General features: G+C 36.6%; 1 protein-coding gene across 2 annotated transcripts in view; it reads right to left on the reverse strand.

The window, feature by feature from the left end:
* Window positions 1-1,258: 1,258 nt before the first annotated feature.
* WBP4 (WW domain binding protein 4) overlaps window positions 1,259-21,012 on the reverse strand; it is a 33,148-nt gene continuing 13,394 nt past the window's right edge. For both annotated transcript variants that reach the window (XM_059995558.1, XM_059995556.1), the window contains exons 9-11: window positions 18,638-18,801; window positions 3,371-3,567; window positions 1,259-3,009 (exon numbers count right to left, since the gene is read on the reverse strand). In XM_059995558.1, coding sequence (XP_059851541.1) covers window positions 2,915-3,009; window positions 3,371-3,567; window positions 18,638-18,801 — 456 coding nt within the window. In that variant the 3' untranslated portion in view covers window positions 1,259-2,914. The remainder of the gene's footprint in view (window positions 3,010-3,370; window positions 3,568-18,637; window positions 18,802-21,012) is intronic.

Raw genomic sequence — 21,012 nt, forward strand, 5'->3', positions numbered from 1 at the left:
GGCCTGTGGGATCTTCCCGGACCGGGGCACGAACCCACGTCCCCTGCATCGGCAGGCGGACCCTCAACCACTGCGCCACCAGGCAAGCCCAAATTTTGGTATTTTGAAAACTTTCTCTATTAGAAGTTGTATCCATGTGTACTGTTCTACAAATGTGCATGTTGGATATGGAATGGTAAAAGTAGGTGTGGCCACAAGAGACGAGAATGGGGCTTGGGAGGAGGAAGTTTATTATACTCACAGATCTCAGAGAGGAGGTGATCATGTGCCACTCAGGGCTACAGGGGAAACACCAGATTTGGCAGAAGACGGGAGCAAGGGGAAAGTCTAGGCCAATGTCTTCAACAGAGTTTGTTTGGAAGAGGCGACGTAGGGCAGAGTAAAGTTTAGGATTGGCTCGTTTGAACAATTCAAGTGGTCTCTGGGCTATAGAAGTGGCCTCTAGTTGCCTGGTATCTGGCCCTGGGATGATTTTAGAGCAGAGGGAATATTTTATTGGTGTGTGAGAATTAGATAAGGAGGTGGTTGGGGCCACAGACTTGGAATTGGCTGGTTTGTATGTGAAAGATGTGCTCCTGGGCAGGCCCTTTGTTCTAAGAAGGGCTAACCTTGGGAGAAGAAGTCTCTCAGCCTGCAAACTTTTTGAGATGTAAAAACATAATAAAATACAGAAAAATTTAAAAGATTAATGCATATACTTTAATAGTGTACAAGATCACCTATTTTCTCACAACTTCACCAACATTAACAAATTGATGTTTGGTAATCTGGTGAAAAATGACATCCACTTGTAGTTTTGAGTCATCTGTATTTCTTTTTTTTGCTCTTTTTCTTCTATTTTCTCATTCATTCACTAAAAAATATTAACTGCTTACAGTATGCCATGTACTTACGATGTGGGCGCCCTCAGAAAGCTTACATTTTAAGAAACGAATAGGGCCCATTAGAGAGAAAACTACACAACTTTAGAGAGACCTAAGAAAACTGACTAACTGAAAGGACAATGTTGATAGATGAGAAGAATCAATGTGAAAAACAATTATGCCAGCTATTACCAACTCAGTAGGTGTGGTATGGGATCACAGAGTTTTGGGGGGAAGGCAGAGGTGGCAACTTGAAATAATGAATAGATATGAACATTTTTAAACCGAAAGGTACTATGAGGGTATCTGCTTCACCAGATGTTAAAACATACTATGGAAACACGATAATGAAACCAGTGTGGTGCTGGTACAATAACAGACAACCAGAAACAAACTCTAGTTTATGTATGATGGGTGAGCAAGTACCATACTATTTTAATTATTACAGTTTTTCAATACTTAAAAATCTGGTTGTTTTCCCCAGTACAGTTTTCAGAAGTTATAAAAATTGCATTAAAAAACAAAAACTGCTTTTGACTGTTTGGATTATGCTTCTTTGAATACGATTTCATCCAGAAACCAGACCTCATAGATCCAGGTGTCATAAGGGTTATCCACATATACCCACAATATTAACATGCTTAGCAAAAAAAAACACAAAACAAAACAAAACAAAAACCCACAGTGGCCATGGGGGAGGGGTCAGATTACTGGGACTTTTTTTTAAACACTTATTTCTCTATTGTTTAGAATATTTATATATAATAAAAATACATTGACTTTATAATCTCCTAACCATACAAAAATATAGGCAAAACAATATAATAGAAAGGTGTAATGGTAGACATGATATCAAATATTTAACTTCTGCAAAAATCCAGTAATTGAAGCTGGTATATTCTCTACTTATTCTTTCAAAGCAAATAGAAAAGTATTATTTCTCATGATTTGATTTACTAAAATTTTTGTGTTTGTCAAGTCTTTTCTGAGCAATCCTTAAAACCAGTTTCAGTTTAAGGTGAACTGCCTTTAAACTTCTGAGAATACTGTCTTGTTACAAAGGTAAAGGAGATAATTTAAAGAATGCATCAAAGAGAAACACTTCACATAATGAGGTGTGGTTTTAAAAATGTCCTCAGATTGTTTATTTTGTATGAGCTAAATATGTGGGTAAAATATAGCAGTACTCCATTTATATCTTATTATCTTTTCCAATTGAGGAGAGTCAAGCACCAAAGTGCACTGCTTATTAGCTAGATGACAAATGGGCTTGGAGAATGTAAAATACTTCTCTGTAACACTATACATTCGTGAAATAGCCAAGTAAGTATACTGAACAAATATAAAGACAAGTCTCCAAATACTATCTGTCTCACCAATGCTAAGTTGACACTGATCAGTATTAGAAGAAAAAAAAATATATTTAATTTACTCTTTCATAAAGTTTTTAATAAGCTATAATTTTCTTACATGTACACTAGTAACCTTAAAAAGACAAATACTACCAAATGTTAACTACTGTACAATTTATAAAAAATATAATTTTAAGAATTTGGAATAATAAAGGGAAGGTACCTACTTCAAATGGATTAAATAAGAAAATGCCACTTTTTAAGAAACTTCACCAGGAAATGGAAAATTTCCAATTTGTCTAAAGGAACACTAAAACCTTTTACTGAAGTCAGAGACCTTGCTATTTTTGTTCAAGACTTCATCTACACAGTTTCAAATAAACCCTAAAAAATATTATCCAGTACATATAAGGCCGCTACACAGAGTACATGACGGGAAAAAAGGACTCCGTCAGAATGAGAAGTCGTGAAGAATAGAGATATGTCTTGCTCACCTTTACATCTCCAGGTCCTAGCACAGTGCCTGGCTCAAGGCGAAAATGCTTAAGCAATGGTTGTTGCTTTGCATTGAACCAGGCAGATACACCCTTCTACCTTTGGTTCGATTTTCATTCCATATTAAGCACGACCTAAGCTTCAGTCCTGGTTCTTGGCCCTTGATGTTAAACTGAATAAAGCAAGCCAGTATGCATACACTTTCTACATCAGTTCTTCTGACAGGATCCTCAGGACTGACTCATCACGGGCTGTGAATCTTCTCTTATGTGGTCTAATTCTTATTTCTTGGATAATATCTGCATGCAAAAGTAATGCATTTTCAGTGCAGTACAAGTATGTTCATATGAGTAAGAATGGAATAAAGGCCTTTCTTTTCCATGTTTTAAATAACAGATACATAGCATCTTATGACATAATTAGCAATTTTTAGACACTGAACATAATACACTGTATTACAATGCAATGCGGTAGGCTTCCATTTTAGGAACAAAAATCAATTTCACATGAAAAAAGATTTATTTTACATTTAGAATAAGTCTAAATTTTTAGCATTTAAGTACTGTAAAATAAATAGAGAGGAGCTTTTAAGATGTATTGTCTCCATTCTGTCCAAAAAGCCCGTACAAAAAGCTTTTTTTTACAGTTATTGATCATCACCTCGTTGCCTTAAATTTCTAGATTTTCCATTTTCAATTCTTCTCTTTTTGAAGACTGGGGCCACTCCATCTGCCACGACTCCAAGAGAAGTCACTGTTTTTTCTTTAAAAACCACTTTGGGTTCCCCACCAACATCAGCCTCTGAAGTTGATACATATTCATTCTCAGCGCTTGGAAGTTCCAAATCTACCTTCTCACTGGAACAGAAAGTAAAAATAGAACCATTATTTGACAGAGTAAGATAAACTTTCACCTAATGTGTGAGCCCACCAAAGCCTCAAGGTCTTCTTTCTAATGATAATAATAGAAGTTAGAAGCTGGTCGTTTGGGAGTAGGAAACTATTTTAAAACACTGATTTTATAATATTATTTAAGATACTGAGCACCTGTTTATGTGGACACATGAGGAAAAGTCCCATCTATTCTTTTGTTCCTGTTGGGTGTATCACTGACGGAAATGCTTGTACTTATGATTAGCAGTATAAGTTACACAGGTGGATAAATGAGAAGTATCCTTGGAAACGGATTTTGCTGTGGACTGACAAGGACTCTGAAGGCTTACACAGCACAAGACGAAAACCATGGAATCCCAATGTTCTGGTGTAGCGGACTCCGTGAGACTGTTTGCCTAGCATCTCTTTTCTAGGACTAGCCCTTCAACTATCCACTTGGTTAGTATGAATAATCAGACGACTAGTACAGAGCTCAGTACCTAATTAATATGAACCTATCATAGTACCCTACCGTCTACATAGTCAACTGGTTTGTGAAAGAGTAAGTAAGTCACACCATACCCATCAGTCCCGCCCATGAGCTTTTTGAACATGGACCAGAAAGACCATTATGTTTAGTACTCTAGTGGCTAAGAATGTAAAACCTGTTGGGAACCATATATCCTATTTAGAGAAAGGAGTTCCGCAGAGATAGAGAGTAAGGCTGGCATACAAAGAAAAGTAGGATGGGAGATGGAGAATCCTGCCAGTGTTTCAGGCCTGGTTCCAATAATTCGTGAGGCCCAATTCCTACCCCTCCTACGACTTGTAGGTAGAACCTTTCTGGGAATCTTTGAACTAATAACCTCTTTTCAATTTAAGGTAACTCAAGTTTCTATCACTTGGAACCAAAAGATTACCTGGTCAGCATGAAAGGAAGAGTGATGACAATAGAGAAAAGGGAATAAAAAGTAAAGGTATGATTTAAATGTTAGAAGTCCCAGATATTATATTTCCCAGTTGAGAAACCCCATCTAAGAAGAGTGAAGATTATACAGATCTACACTCCTCAATCTCAGAAGAACCCAGGTAATGTAGTCATTCATCTTGATTCTTGGAAATAAAGGGAGAAAAACCTTTCCTGGAGGCCAGGAGAAGTGTGAAAGGTTATGGTAGATCTACAGTAGTAGTTAACTCTAATAACAGCAGCTATATAGTGAATGTCTACTATAAACCAGACAATGCACTAGGCACCTGGAATAGAAATATTCTCTTTTTATTTGGGGTCTTCTAGTTAGTGTCTTTTTTAGCACTAGAATACCTTTTAACTTTTTTTCCCTTTTGGGAACCACCTCTTCTCCCTTCTGAGTTTTGAGCTTAATTTAGTTCAGGTCCAGTCAGAATTCACAGTGGTTAGCTCAGGAATAGGAACTGGGTATGTGATGAAAGCTAAGCAGGATCACTTTTGGAAGTCGCAAAGCAGCACCTCTTTTTTGCTGGGATCTCTAACTGTAAGTATGATATAAGCCTAAAGCTTTGCTATCAAGTGGGGAGAGCCTGTGAGAAAGGCAGTCAAGTCAGAGGAAAGCAGAGACAAAAGTCAGAGACATTCACAGTGATTTCTCATCAACTACGGCTCTTGACAACTGCAGTTTAGAGATAACATGATTTTTAGGTGTTTGCTTAGAATTTAATATATGCTATTCAGTTCAATTATCTTAAAAGTACATGATAACAAATTTGCTTCCCTCTCACACAGACCATGTAGAAAGGTCTGTGGCGGTAGAATTGAGAGATCTTTTTATGTTCCAACCTATATATACATGGGTTAAAAAACAGGTTTAAAAGAGGTCTCTAAGCATTGTAGTAATTTTTAAAAATGTAACAATAGTTAGGAATTTGCTAGGATTGCAAAAAACAAAATAAAGAACATAAGTACAAAGGATATAAGAACAAGGAAAATTTCAAATCAGTAATGGATAGTTCAAAACTAGAAAAACCAAAACCAAAAACTATTATATATAATATAAAACTTGAGGAAGAAGCTATCTTAGTAGATCATGATGTTATATAACATTTCCTCAAAATCTGATGAGGGGATGCAAGAAATAGGAATTCTCACTGGAACAGGTCCTAAATTTGATTTGTTTTGAATAGAGACGCCTTCCAAACTTTATTGTATTAAAAATATATGTTAAATGCCATTTTTGTTTGCTTTTCCTACTTCCCTATCTTCCCTTAGATTGCCAACAATGGTGCTTTCCAAGAAGGCCAGCAGCCCCTAAAGTTGATGGGGTATTCATTCTTGGCTTTGTATTTTTATGTTTTTACAGGAGTGGAAACTGAGGCTTAGAGAGAAGTTAAATAACTTGGTCAACTCAACTGTTACGGTAGTAATATTATTTGGATTAAAACCCAGGCCTGTGTTGATCTAAAACCTATATTCTTCCCCCTAGACCACTCTGCTTCTGGGTGAAACTAAGAAATTCCATTAGCCAAGCAGAGAAAGATTTTGAGTAATGAAGAACAGTAGGGTTTGGTCGCTGGACAAATGAATCTCTGTCCAACAAAATCTATGAGAGACTCATTTAATTTCACAATCTTGGTGTTTTGTGTTGTATTTTGATAAAGTGATCAAGTCATAGTATTACTTCTTAAGTGGGATTACGGGAGAGATGAAATAGAAAAAGAGTCCATTTTTGAAATCGTGGTCCTAGGGAATTCCTAAGTGGAAGCTAACAGAAGTGGCAGTGAAGTAGGATATACACCTGTGTGACATAATCAGAGGAAAAGAAGTTTGTATTTGAAAGAAAAGAGTCTGCAAATAAAATATCTTACAGAGAATACACCTTCTTTTCAAATAACTTTAGAACAGTTACAAAAAATAATTACACAAACACTTCCTCAAAACCACGGTCATTTCCAAATTCAAAATGTAAAAATTGTAAAGGTTGTAATACCAGAACACAATGTAATAAAGGTGGGAAAAAAACCCCAAAACTTCCACCTATGTAGAGATTTAAAAATAAGTCCTTTTGGAAAACCACCAAGTCAAAAAAGAGTAAGCAAAAACACAATATTAAATTGTTCCAAAAACAATGAAATCAAGGAATCATCACCCAAAGTTTATGTGATATATGGACAGAATTATATTCAGAGACAATACAGCTTTGATTATTTTCATTAAGAAATAAGAACAGACCCCTTCCTTACCTCCTGTCAATAGTCTTAAGTGTTCATCTGAAGAAAGAACAAACACAAAGAAACTTAAGAAAAGTCAGGGGAAGAAAATTACAAAAGTAGAAATGAAGAAACAGAAAATCCATTAATAAATGGATATGTAATAAAATACACAGTTAAAAGTAAGAGCTGATTCATTAAGGAAAAACAAATTTAAAAAGCCTTTAGTGGAGACCCCAGTCTTCATTCCCACAAAATGATCAACAATTAGATAGCTACCCACGAAGAAAAACAGCTCTAGGAGAGCTCTGGAGTCCATTTAAGAAATTTAAGCAACACAGTGGAACAAAATACAATGAGAATAATTGCAAAAAAAGATAAGAAAGACAACTTCACTTTGCCTGCATCATCCCATCCCCCGAGCTGACACCACTCAGAGACAAGAGGAAACCTCCCAGTTGGAAACAGTACCCCTCAACATGAAAAGAAGAGTGGGTGGGTGACCAGCTGATGCAGCCTTTTGGGCCACTGCAGGAAGGTCCTGCTTAGGTTTCACTCCAGCCACAATGGCGAAGGTGAGACCTATAGAGACTGCTAGGAACAAGGAAAAAAATCAGGGACGACCAAGAACAGCCATGCAGTGGGAGTGATTGCAGTTCACAGTGATCTGCTCTGCAGGCAAACAAAGCAGCTTTTGCCACTGAAGAAAGAACCAACAGACATCACAGCTGCTTCAGATGCCCTGCAGATTTCACCAGGTATTGTGCTGCACAGCTATTAGCTTTCACTTATGTCAGCTGCCTCAGTCCCTTTGCCCTTGCCACTGCCAGAGCCCAGGAACCACACTGCAGTCAGCTCAGGCCTCTGTGCAAGATGGCAGCCTAGACTCCCATGGCTGACCCCACTGCCATTTGCATGCTTGGGGCTAGCCCCACCAACTCTGCACTTGCATGGTGCTGCCCTGACACCCATCACCAGCCTCTACTGCAGTGCTTACCCTCAGGGGAAGATTGTGCAGCCATGGGAAAGCACCCCGACAGCCAGGGTCCCTGAAGCTGTCAGTGAACGTGTAGTTGACTCTGGCCCTTTGCTGCCTGCCTGGCCCCTACTACTGTGTGTCTGCAACTGGCCCTGACCACTACATACACAGGCATCTATAGCTGGCCCCGCAGCCGAGTGCATTTCACCACCAGAGCCGGCCACCACCACTGCCTGTCCTGGTCTCTAGCTGCTGGACCTGGAAGTGCTGCTGAGGACCCCAACAGCCCTTGCAGCCACTGTGGAACCCTTGCAGTGTTTGCCAAGAACCACGCAGTTGTTGGATTCTAGTGACCTGAGCTAAAGTGATGACAACCCCCCAGCCCCACTGCTGCCACATGCCTCCTTGGTGGCCGGTACCACCAGACCTGCTCCAGTGTGCCCCACCTGCAGGTGGAAGTTTTCCCATAGTGACATTAGTCTATAAAGTCTACAAGAGGTTATTCCTTTTTCAAATGTGTAGACACCTACACGAGGCTGCTAGGTTCACCAAGAATCAGGGAAAAATGCCTCTACCAAAGGAATACAGTAAACTTCCAGTAACTAGCCCAAAGAAATTGAGACCAGGAACCATCCAACAAAGAATTCAAAAAAACTGTTCTACAGATGCACTGAGAACTATAAGAGAATACAGGCAAACAATTTAATGATATCAGGAAAACAACAGAAGAACAAAATGAGAAATTCAAGAGAGATAAAAAAACATAAAAAAGAACCAAACAAATCTTGGAGCTGAATAGTACAATGACTGAACTGTAGCATTCAATAGAGAGCTTCAACAGCAGACTCGACCAAGCAGAAGAATCAGTGAGTTTGAAGACAGATCATTTGAAATTCTGTAGTCAGAGGAGAAAAAAAAGAGTGAAAAGGATGAAGAAACCCTATGGGACTTTTGGGACACAATCAAGAGAAGTAATGTATGCATCCTTGGAGTCTCAGAAGACGAAGAGATGGAAAAAGGGGCAGAAAGATTATTTAAAGAAATAATGGCTGAGGGAATTCCCTGGTGCATCAGTGGTTAGGACTCTGCTTTCACTACTGAGGGCGCAGGTTCAATACCTGATCGGGGAACTAAGATCCTGCAAGCCACATGGTGTGGCCAAAAAAGAAAAAAAAGACAATGGATGAAAACTTGAAAAATGTGGGAGAGATTTATGGGTCCAAGTTGAAGTTAGTAGGTCACCTCAAAATTTCAATCCAAAAAGATCTTTTCCAAGACACATTTTACTAAACCTGTCTAAAATCAAAGAATTTTAAAAGCAGCAAGAAAAAAGAATTTCTCTCATACAAGGGAATTTCATAAGGCTAACAGCAGATATTTCAGTGGAGACCAGGATGATATATTCAAAGTGCTGAAAGAAAGAAAAAAAAAAAAGCTAACCAAAAATACTTTACCAAACTAAACTGTCCTTCAGAAATGAAGGTGAGATAAAGACTTTCCTCCCAAAAATAAAAAAACCCGCTGAGGGTATTCATCATCACTAAAAGTGCCTTATGAGAAATGCTGAAAGGTTGCTAATTACCAACATGAAAACACACAAAACAATGGTAAAGGTAAGCACAGAGTCAGATACAAACCAGTTTAATAATATAATATGGTGTCCTGTTAACTACTTAACTCTAGTATAAAGGTTAGAAGACAAAGGTATTAAAAATAGCTATAGCTAAAACAATTTGTTAATGTATACACAATATATAAAGATGTAAATTGTGACATCAAAATAATACTGTAAATCAACTATGCTTCAATAAAACATTAATGGGGGGCAAGTGAAAAGGTACTTTTTGTATTCAACCAAAGTTGTTATTAGCATAAAACAGACTGTCATATATATATGATCTTTCATATAAGCAGCATGGTAATTACAAAGCAAAAACCTAAAATAGACTCACAAAAGATAAAGAGAAGGAAATAAAAGCACACCACTATGGAAACTCATCAATTCAAAAAGGAGAGAGAAAAAAAGGAAAAAGGGAACTACAAAACTGCCCCAAACCAATAAGAGGACATTAATTAAGTCCTTATGTATATTAATCTAAATGTAAACAGATTTAATTCTCCAATCAAAAGGTACAGAGTGGTGGATGGATAAAAACACAAGAACCAACTATATGCTGCCTACTAGAGACTCACTTCAGATTTAAAGACACACATAAGCTCAAAGTTAAGGAATGGAAAAGGATATTCCATGCAAACAGAAACCAAAAGAGGGCAGGGGTAACTATATTTATATCAGACAAAATAAACTTTAAGCCTAAAATGGTAACAAGAGACAAAGAAAGTCATTATATAATGATAAGGGGGTCAATTCATCAAGAAGATGTAACAACCTTAAATATATATGTGCCCAACACTGGAATATATTAAGCAAAAACTAACAGGTATGAAGGGAGAAATAGACAACAACACAGTAACAGCAGAAGCCTTAAATAAACCACTTTCAACAATGGATAGATCATCCAGAGAGAAAATCAACAAGGAAACATCGGACTTGAACAATACTTTAAACCAAATGGACCTTACAGACATATAGAGAACATTCCGTCCAACAGCAGCAGAATACACATTCTTTTCAAGCACACACAGAACATTCTCCAGGTCAGATCACCTAATAGGTCACAAAATAAATCTTGGCAAATTTAAGAAGACTGAAATCATACCAGGTATTTTTTTCTGACCCAAATGGTAAAAAACCAGAAATCAATAACAGGAAGAAAGATGGAAAATTCACAAATATATGGAAGTTAACACACTCCTGAACAGTTAATGGGACAAAAAAGAAATCAAAGGAACTCAAAAAATATCTTCAAACAAATGAAAATGGAAACACAATATACCAAATCCTATAGGATGCTGCAAAAGCAATTCGAAGAGGAAAGTTTATACTTGATAAATGCCTAATTAAGAAAGAGATAGATCTAAAAAAAACAACCTAACTTTACACCTCAAGGAACTAGAAAAAGAACAAACTAAGCCCAAAGTAGCAGAAGGAGGGAAATAACAAAGATCAGAGCAGAAATAAATGAAATAGAGACCAGAAGAATAGGAAAGATAAGAAACCTAAAAGCTGGTTTATTGAAAAGAAAAACAAATTTGACAAACTTTTACCTAGACTAAGAAAAAAAGAGAAGACTCAAAATCAGAAAAGAAAGAGGAGACATTAAACTGATACCACAGAAATAAAAAGGATTGAAAGAGACTACTGTGAAGAATTATACACCAACAAATTGGATAACCTAGAAGAAATGGATACATTCCTAGAAACATACAACCTACCAAATGAATTGTGATAAACAGAAAATCTGAACAGATCAGTGACAAGGAAGGATACTGAACCAATACTTAAAAACCTCCCAACACAAAAAAGGCCAGGACCAGATGGTTTCATTGGAGAATTCTATAAAACATTTAAAGAATAATTAACGTCAATCCTCCTCAAACTCTTCCAAAAAACAGAAGAGAATATTCCCAAACTCATTACAGGAGGCTGGCATTACCCTGATACCCAAGCCAGATAAGGACACTACAAGGAGAGAAAACTATAGACCAATATCCTCGATAAATATAGATGCAAAAATTCTCAACAAAATATTAGCAAACTGAATTGAACAGCACATTAAAAGGATCATACACCATGATCAAGTGAGATTTATCCCTGAGATGTAAGGACAGATGGTTCAACATTTGCAAATCAATTGATATTGATTGAAGAAAGATAAAAATCTTATGATCATCTCAACAGATGCAGAAAACACATTTGACAAAATACAACATCATTTCATGATAAAAATACTCAACCACTTGGGAATAGAAGGAACATAACATCACAAAGACCATATATGACAAACCTACAGCCAATATCATACTCAATGGTGAAAGACTGAAAGCTTTCTCTCTGTGATCGCAAACAGGACAAGGCTGCCCATTCTTGCCACTCCTATTCAACATAGTACTAGAAGTCCTAGCCAGATCAATCAGGCAAGAAAAAATAAAGGCATCCAAATTGGAAAAGAAGTAAAATTACCTCTCTTTGTAGATAAGATGATCTTATATATAGAAAACCCTAAAGACTCCCCATGCCCCCCTCCCCCTCCAGCAAACTGTTGGAACTACTCAATAAATTCAGTAAATTTGCAGGATACAAAATCAAAATACAGGAAATTCCCTGGAAGTCCAGTGGTTAAGACTCTGCGCTTCCACTGCAGGTGGTGCGGGTTCGATCCCAGATCAGGGAATTAAGATCCTGCAAGCTCCACAGAGTGGCCAAAAACAAAACCAAAATCAAAATACAAAAGCAGTTGCATTTGCATACACTAGCAACAAAACATTTGAAAAAGAAAAAAGAAAACAATCCCATTCACAATGCATCATAAATGATAAAACACTTAGTGATAAATTTAACTGAGGTGGTGAAAGGTCTGTATGCTGATAACTACAAGACACTGAAGGAAATTGAAGACACAGACAAATAAAGATATCCTGTGTTTATGGATCAGATCAATTAATATTGTTGTAATGTCCATACTACTCAAAGCCATCTGTAGATTCAATGCAATCCTGATCAAAATTCCAATGGTATTTTTCACAGAAATAGAAAAACAATCCTATAATTTTTATAGGAACCACAAAAGACCCCAAACAGTCAAAGCAATCCTGAGAAAGAAGACCAAAGCTGGAGGCATCACACTTCCTGATTTCAAACTATACTACAAATCTTTAGTAATCAAAACAGTATGATACTCTCATAAAAACAGAAACATAGACCAATGGAAAAGAACTGAGAGCCCAGAAATAAACGCTGACATGTAGGGTCAACTAACATTTGACAAAGGAGCCAAGACTATTCAATAGGGAATATATATTCTCTTCAATGACTGGTGTTGGAAAAATTGGGTAACCACATGCAAAAGAATGACATTGGACCCCTATATCACATCACTCACAGAAATTAACCCAAAGTTTATTAAACACTTAAACATAAGAAATGAAACTGTAAAACTGCCAGAAGAAAACATTTAAAAAAAGCTCTACCTGACACTCATCTTGGCAATGATTTTTTGGATATGACACCAAAAGCATGGTCAACAAAAACAAAAATCAACAAGTGGGACTATATCAAACTAAAAGCTCTGGGCAGCAGAAGAAATAATCAACAAAATGAAAAGGAAACGTACAGAATGGAAGAAAATATTTGCAAATCATATATTTGCTAAAGGGTTAACATTCAAAATATATGAAAAACTCATAACCCAATTACAAAATAACCCCAAAGAATCCAATTAAAAAATGGGCAGAGAAAATGAATAGACATTTTCTGAAGAAGACATACAAATGGCCAAAAGGTACATGAAAAGATGCTTGACATCACTAATTGACAGAGAAATGTGAATGAAAACTGCAATATCACCTCATACCTGTTAGAATGGCTAGTATTAAAAAGACAAGAGATAACAAGTGTTGGTAAGGATGTGGAGAAAAAGAGATACCTTCAGCACTGTTGGTAGAAATGTAAATTGGTACAGACACTATGGAAAACAGTATGGAGGTTCCTGATATTAAAAACAGGACTACCATATGATCCAAGATTCCCACCTCTGCATATACATCCAAAGGATATACAAACAGGATCTTGTAGAGATACCTGCACCCCCATGTTCACTACAGCATTATTCACAGTAGCCAAGATATGGATAAAGAAGATGTGGTAGATACATACAGTGGAATATTATTTAGCTATGAGAAAGAAGGAAATCTACCATCTGTGACAACATGGAGGGACCTTGACAGCACTGTGCTAAGTGAAATAAGACAGAGAAAGACAAATACTATATGATACCATTTATATGTGAAATTGAAGAAATCCAAACTTACAGAAACAAGAGTTACAGAAGTGGTTACCAGGTCTGAAGAATGGGGGAAATGGGGAGATTGAGCAAAAGGTACAAATTTCCAGTTGTAAGACTATTTGGGGGAATCTAATTTATAGGATGGTGATTATAGTAATCATACTGTGTTATATACCTCAAAACTGCTAAGAGACTAGATCTTAAATGTCCTCACCACAAAAAAACCAACCAACCAACCAAACAGAAACATGGTAATTAAGTGTGACATGGAGGTGTTAGCTAACACTATTGTGGTAGTCATTTTGCAACATGTCAATCAAATCAACACACTGCACACTTTACTTATTTATTTATTTTGGCTGCACCATGCGGCTTGTGGGATTTTAGTTCCCCAACCAGGGATTGAACCCAGGCCCTCGGCAATGAGGGTGTGGAGTCCTAACCACTGGACCACCAGGGAATTCCTATGCACACTTTAAACTTACACATGTTATATGTAAATCATAGTATCTTAACACAGCTGGAAAAAAATTCTTTAACAAATATCATCCCAAAAGAATAAAAAAGTTTACAATGTGAAAGGATTTAAAAATTGAAAAATTTTAACATACAGGAAGTTTAATGTATTACCATATGTTTTAAATTTTAAGCCCTTGATGAAACACAAGATTTTAGGGGAAAATATGAATTACAGAAACTGACTAGCTGAAGCTATTTCCTACCCCTGCCCCCCCTAACACCAGCTGCAGCATGTAACAGTGACTGAGTGCTTAGGTGTTCTAGGTACCAAGTATGAACACAGTGATAAATGTGTTAACTTGTTTTTTTCTAATTTATTCCTCACAATAAATTAGAAATTAGGCAGGAACTATTATTATCCCATTTTACAGATGAAGAAATTGAGGCTCATGTAGATTAGGCAACTTGCCTAATGTCACATAGATAGTATCCAAGAGACTAAAAAAGCTATCAAAACTTACCTCCCCCTAGAACTCCAGGACCAGAAGATTTTACTAGTGATTTTTTTAAAAAACTTTCTAATCCCAGGGAAACTATTAACCATTTTAGAACATTAAAGAAATGGAAAGCTACCTAATCCATTTTATTTAGCATAAGTCAGATACAAAAATCTCATAAAATTATCATACATTTAACAAACAAAAACAAAACTAAACCATAGACCACCATTTCCCAATCAGTTTTCCACATCAGCGCTATGGCTACTGAAATTCACCAAAATATATTTCTGATAATAATCCTTGAACAATCCAGAAATAAAGCACACTTCCTTAACATAATAAAGATTATCTATCTTAAGCCAATAGTCAATATAATCCTCAATATAAATTTTAGAGACATTTCTATTGATATCAGCAACAAAACAGATGTGTAGAAATGCCCACTCCCCTTATTATTATATAACATTGGGCTTAAAAATGTAACTAAAATAAATACGACATGAAATAAATAGGAAGTAGTATCAACAGAAAAAAATAAAAAATATTTGCAGACAAGTTTCTACATGGAAAACCCAAGACTCAAAAGAGTAAGTCTTAAAAATAATAAAATAATCAGCAACATAATTGGACACATAGGCTTTTTCACACCACAATTACTGGTTTACAAAATAATGGAAAAAATGGACTAAATCTGCAATTAAAAATAGCAAAATATATAAAAGCTTATTCAGGTACTTAATAAACATGTACTAAGCACCTATTATGTGCCAGTCACTGTTTTTAGTCCTGGGGTTACAGAAATGAATCAAGTAGACTAAGTGGCTACTTAGCTTACATTCAAGAAATGCAAGCATGAGACTTACACTACAAAATGACTTGAGTAAAAAGAGGCATGTACAACATTTTTTGATGAAACTATGAAATATTGAAAACATCAATTTTTGCCAAATTCAACAAGTATAATTTATTTGTAATATTTATATAAATATTGTTGAACACTTGCAAATGATTTAATTAACATGGAAAAAATGGGAAGAGACTACTTAAGAAAATTTGGAAAAAAAAAATACAGGGATACACCACCAGATATCAGAACATACCATATAAAAGGATATAGTTAAATCATAATAATTAAGGCTTTATGGTACTGTCACAAAGATAGATGGACCAATGGAACAGAATAGGTAGCCAGAAACAAACTGATAAATTTAAGAATTAAACACAAGATTAAAACAAAATGCCACTTTAAAATGGGGAAGAATGGTACTGGCAAAATCGGTTTGCCGGGTAAGATAAAAAATTATTTTACAATCTCATCTTGGGACTTCCCTGGTGGTCCAGTGGTTGAGAATCCGTCTTACAATGCACGGGACACCAGTTCGACCCCTAATCAGGGAACTAAGGTCCCACATGTTGAGGTGCAACTAAGCCCACTTGCCGCAACTGCTGAGCCTGTGTGCCACGACTACTGAGCCCACATGCCACAACTAGGGAAAAGCCCACGCACTGCAATGAAGAGCCCGCGAGCCACAACTGAGACCCGATGCAGCCAAAGAATAAATAAATATTTTTAAAAAATCTCATCTCATACAATGTATCAAAATTATTAAAGATGGATTAAATAACTCCATAAAAGATGGATTAAATAATTACATAAAAATGTGGGCTTCCCTGGTGACACAGTGGTTAAGAATCTGCCTGCCAATGCAAGGGACACGGGTTCGATCCCTGGTCAGGGAAGATCCCACATGCCGCGGAGCGGCTAGGCCCATGAGCCATGGCCACTGAGCCTGTGCATCCGGAGCCTGTGCTCCGCAACAGGAGAGGCCACAACAGTGAGAGGCCTGCATACCGCAAAAAAATTAAAAATAAATAAATAAATAAATAAATTTAAAAAATCTCATCTCATACAATGTATCAAAATTATTAAAGATGGATTAAATAACTACATAAAAGATGGATTAAATAATTACATAAAAATGTGGGCTTCCCTGGTGACACAGTGGTTAAGAATCCGCCTGCCAATGCAGGGGACACGGGTTCGATCCCTGGTCAGGGAAGATCCCACATGCTGTGGATGGAGCAACTAAGCCTGCGCGCCACAACTACTGAGCCTGTGCTCTAGAGCCTACAAGCCACAACTACTGAGCCCGAGCGCCACAACTACTGAAGCCTGTGTGCCTAGAGCCTGTGCTCCGCAGCAAGAGAAGCCACAGCAATGAGAAGCCTGTGTGCAGCAACGAAGACCCAACACAGCCAAAAATAAATTAATTAATTAAAAAAATAATAATAATTACATAAAAAAGAAGTAAGATCACACAAACCAGGAGGAGATACAAGTATAAACTTGACTTTTGGATGAAAAAGGGTAGTATCAATAAAACAGATCACAAAGGAAAAGAAATCAGACTAAACATTAGAAAGTTCTACACATCTAAAACCATTATAAGCACAATTAAAAGTCAAACTACAAATGTGGAAAATCCACCATAACTACTACTAATAAATGGTTAGTGTCTGTACTACATAAGGATCTTATGCAAGTAAGGAAAGACTAATACTTCAATAGAAAAATATGCAAAGACTATGAACAGACAATTCACAGAAGAGTAAATACAAAACACTGATAAATACAGGTATATGAAAAAAATGTTTCAACCTCACCAGTAAATCTACTTAGGAAGTCAGACACAATCCATCACATATTAAATTGGCTGCTGTTAAGAATAATGGCTTTACAGTAAACTTATCACATGGAAAACAAAATACTCAAATTTTAAGAAATCTCAACTTTGAAGTACAGGAGATATTGGTATAGGAAGGCCATCCTCCTATTGTAAGTCACTTAGGAAATCACTTAGGGGCTGAAGTAATCAATGCAGTCTATTATTTCTGCAACTTCAACATATACAGTCAATATACTTACGGTCCCTGGCACTATGTAGCATTAAATACACATTTCCTAATATTTCATTAAGTAAAATAAGAGCTGAATATTTAATAAAAACATTTTAATAGTTCAAAGCTATATTATGGTACAATATCACTAATGAATCAATTCTTATTAGAACAGTATATAAAGCTGTCCAAAACTTGTATTACTCCGTCTTCTGAAAAAACATGACCTTTTCATTAAAGTACAGTTTTTTGGTTTGTTTTTTTTTGGCTGCCCGCACGGTACGCGGGATCTTAGTTCCTCGACCAGGGATCAAACCCAGGCCCCCAGCAGTGGAAGCAGAGTCCTAACCACTGAACCGCCAAGGAAGTCCCCTAAAGTACAGTTTTAACAATGAATAATTTCACTTTAGAAGTATGCATGGAACAGTTATATTACATTACCATTTCAAAGCATTAATGTTTGGAGAAAAACTGCTTAATTCATATAAATACTTTTTTCCCACCTGAAGATATTTTTTAAGCATTTAAGAAACACCAATGTGTGAAGGTGGGGGTGACATTTTCCTTTCATTGTGTAAATGATCCTAAGACAATAGCTGATATGAAAACATATCAGCTATTGATATGTATGTAAATGTAAACCAGGTATCATCTTTACCATGATCTTGTTTAGTTGATAAAACTGCCATTTTTTGAATAAAAACTTAAAAACTTAGCTAAGTGTCACAAGCCATTTTCAATACAGTAACAAAACAAGAGCTTTTTTCTTGCCTTTAGATAGATCCCATGAAGCATGTACTGAATATGCAGGTATTTGTTTCTCTGATAGAATAACGATGGTTGAGTGTGAGAATGCACATGTGTGTATGGTATGTTAGTGTGGGAACGTGTGGTCAATAGAAAGGTCATGTCTAAGTAAGAATTAAAACAATCATTAGTTTACTTTAAAAAAATAAACCTTAGCTTACATTTTAAAATATTTAATTAGAAAAAACAAAACCATTCTAGAAGTAAAGGAAATGAGCTACACTTTTAATGAGCACCTTATTCCTGAAATTAGGTACTGCAATTTATGGAAGTAATGGGACGTAAAATACCTGTAATAACAGTGGCATTAAATTTCAGGTACTTACTGGGACTCAACCTCTTGTTTAATTTCTTGCCATTCTCCATATGGGTTTGATTTTTTATGAGCTTTGGGTTTTTCTTCACTTGGACCTGATGAATTCTTCCCTTGGGTATTTTTTTCTTTCTGTGTTTCTGGTTCAGTTCCTTTATCACTATTTTTATTTTTTTCCTGAAATGTCAAAGTTAAGAAATAACAAACTTCAAGCAAAACTGCCAGGACCAAAAATTTCTTTAACGTAGTCTTGGTATTGATTTATAAATAATACATTAACTCAGCAGTTCAAATTTGCATGTAATACAACAAACGTACATAAAAGAACTCCTTTAATGCTTGATTAGGTTTTTCGTTAAGTCTAAAATGCTAACACATCATGGCCAAGGCTGTTTTTTAAAATAATATAACACGATCCTATTAATGTTCTACCCCCCCCTCAGAGACATACACTGGCCTTTTTATCCTCTCTTCTCCACTTTACTGCTTCTCTCCTTACTTACATGTCCAACAGTGACCTCCCTTTATACTGTGCCCCTTTTGAATTTAATGCCATGTCGCTGGACCCTTCTATACCCATTATCTATTTAAAGAACTCCCTCAACAAATTAGTGTTAACTGAAATCCATCTTCATGTTGAGGACACTGCCAAAACCTCACTGGCCTGTACAACTGGTAATGATGTGAAATTGGAAAAAGACACACCCCTGAGGTAGAAATAGCTCCCAAGGAGCCCCTGGAGAGGGCTGGTGCTTTTATCATCTGGGATAACAAAGCCCCGTGGCCCGGTTTAGCATGTGGACCATGCATTAGATTTCAGCCTCTTCGTAAACTTGCACAACCATGGGTGGCAGTCCTGGAACACTGTTTCGTTTGCAATTCTTTGAATGGATGTTAACTCATTCCCTTATGCTGCTGGTATCACAGAAGTAGGAGACAGCATCAGCTTTCTCTTAGCCAACCTGACTGCTTCCAGGCCACGACATTTTTAAAGTGAGGTCATGCAATACATGCCTCCCCCTCTGAGGCTCACACCACCTTCTATATAGTTCTCTTCCATTCTTCCTCTCATGATCTAATGACCTCTGGCCACTACTCCATATATATATTTTTTAATGTTCACACTTAATTGTATGTATGTTTTTTCCTTTATTTATTTACTTTTTGGCCATGTGGCATGTGGGATTTTAGTTCCCTAACCAGGGACTGAACCCACGCCCCTGCATTGGAAGCGCAGAGTCTTAACCACTGGACCGCCAAGGAAGTCCCCATTTCTCCATATCAAGTGATGACTCTGGCAACTCTGTATGTTCTCTCTGTTCAAATTCTTGTCCTCCACACTGTAAAGCAACTATACTCTAATAAAAACGAAACAAAACAAAAAACCAAAACTCTTGTCATCCCAGAGCTTAAAAATTCCCTACCCTCAGTTTTGTGACCCACAAAACCAATGACTTTGGCCTTCACTATATTTCAGCCGCCTAATAAGATATTCTCCTCATATGTAGTACCTGGTGCACAGGTAGTATTCAAATATTAGATCCTCACACTTATGTTCCTTTTAATTTGAATGAGGTCATCACTCAAAAATGCCCCACTTACGAAATCATAAACTCCAGAAGCCCACCCTCTGACCACAATGTTATTCTTTTGGCTTTCTGGCTCGCTTACTTCTACAATACCTCCTATCCAACATCATTACCATCTCTACTACCTTAATTTCCTGTGTTCTGAGTTTGTTAGTCTCATCTAGACTTTACATTCTTCGTTATCAGGCCCCAGCCCACAGAGAATCACGTTATAAACATTCTTTTGCTAGCACCCTTAAAATATCTTTGTCCCTATGCCTGTCTATTGCGTAGGACCTAAAAATCTCCAACACAAATCTATCCAACCATTAGTTTGTCAAGTGTTAACAAAAAAAATCACACAACCATACAAACTGATGAGATTGCAGAATTTATGACATCCAATTTCAGCAGAGACTTTAACACTGCTTAGTAATGTGTCTCCAGTTATTTCTTCTCCTGGTCCCCTTAGTGATTATTCAAAATACATATTCAGCTCCACAGGGCTGAATTAATAATTTTATATTCATATCATGGAATACTATCCATCCATTATTTTAGTACAAGAAGACTTAACGATGTCTTTGTGACAGATTAAATTGGCAAGTGATAATAAAACCTTATTATAGTATGACTCCATACCTTGTTTAAAGCAATGTACAAGTCTGAATAGAAAATTATAGACCAAAAACATCAAGGTATTATACTGATTTCTCTGGGAAACGGCAGGATTATAGTTTGTCCTTTTTTGTTTATCTGTGTTTTGTAATATTTTGTTTGCTTGAAGTTAATAATATCTGTCCCACGTTGGATGCTGGGT

Source organism: Delphinus delphis, chromosome 18 (genome assembly GCF_949987515.2).
Source record: "Delphinus delphis chromosome 18, mDelDel1.2, whole genome shotgun sequence".
In the NCBI taxonomy this organism is placed as follows: domain Eukaryota; kingdom Metazoa; phylum Chordata; class Mammalia; order Artiodactyla; family Delphinidae; genus Delphinus; species Delphinus delphis.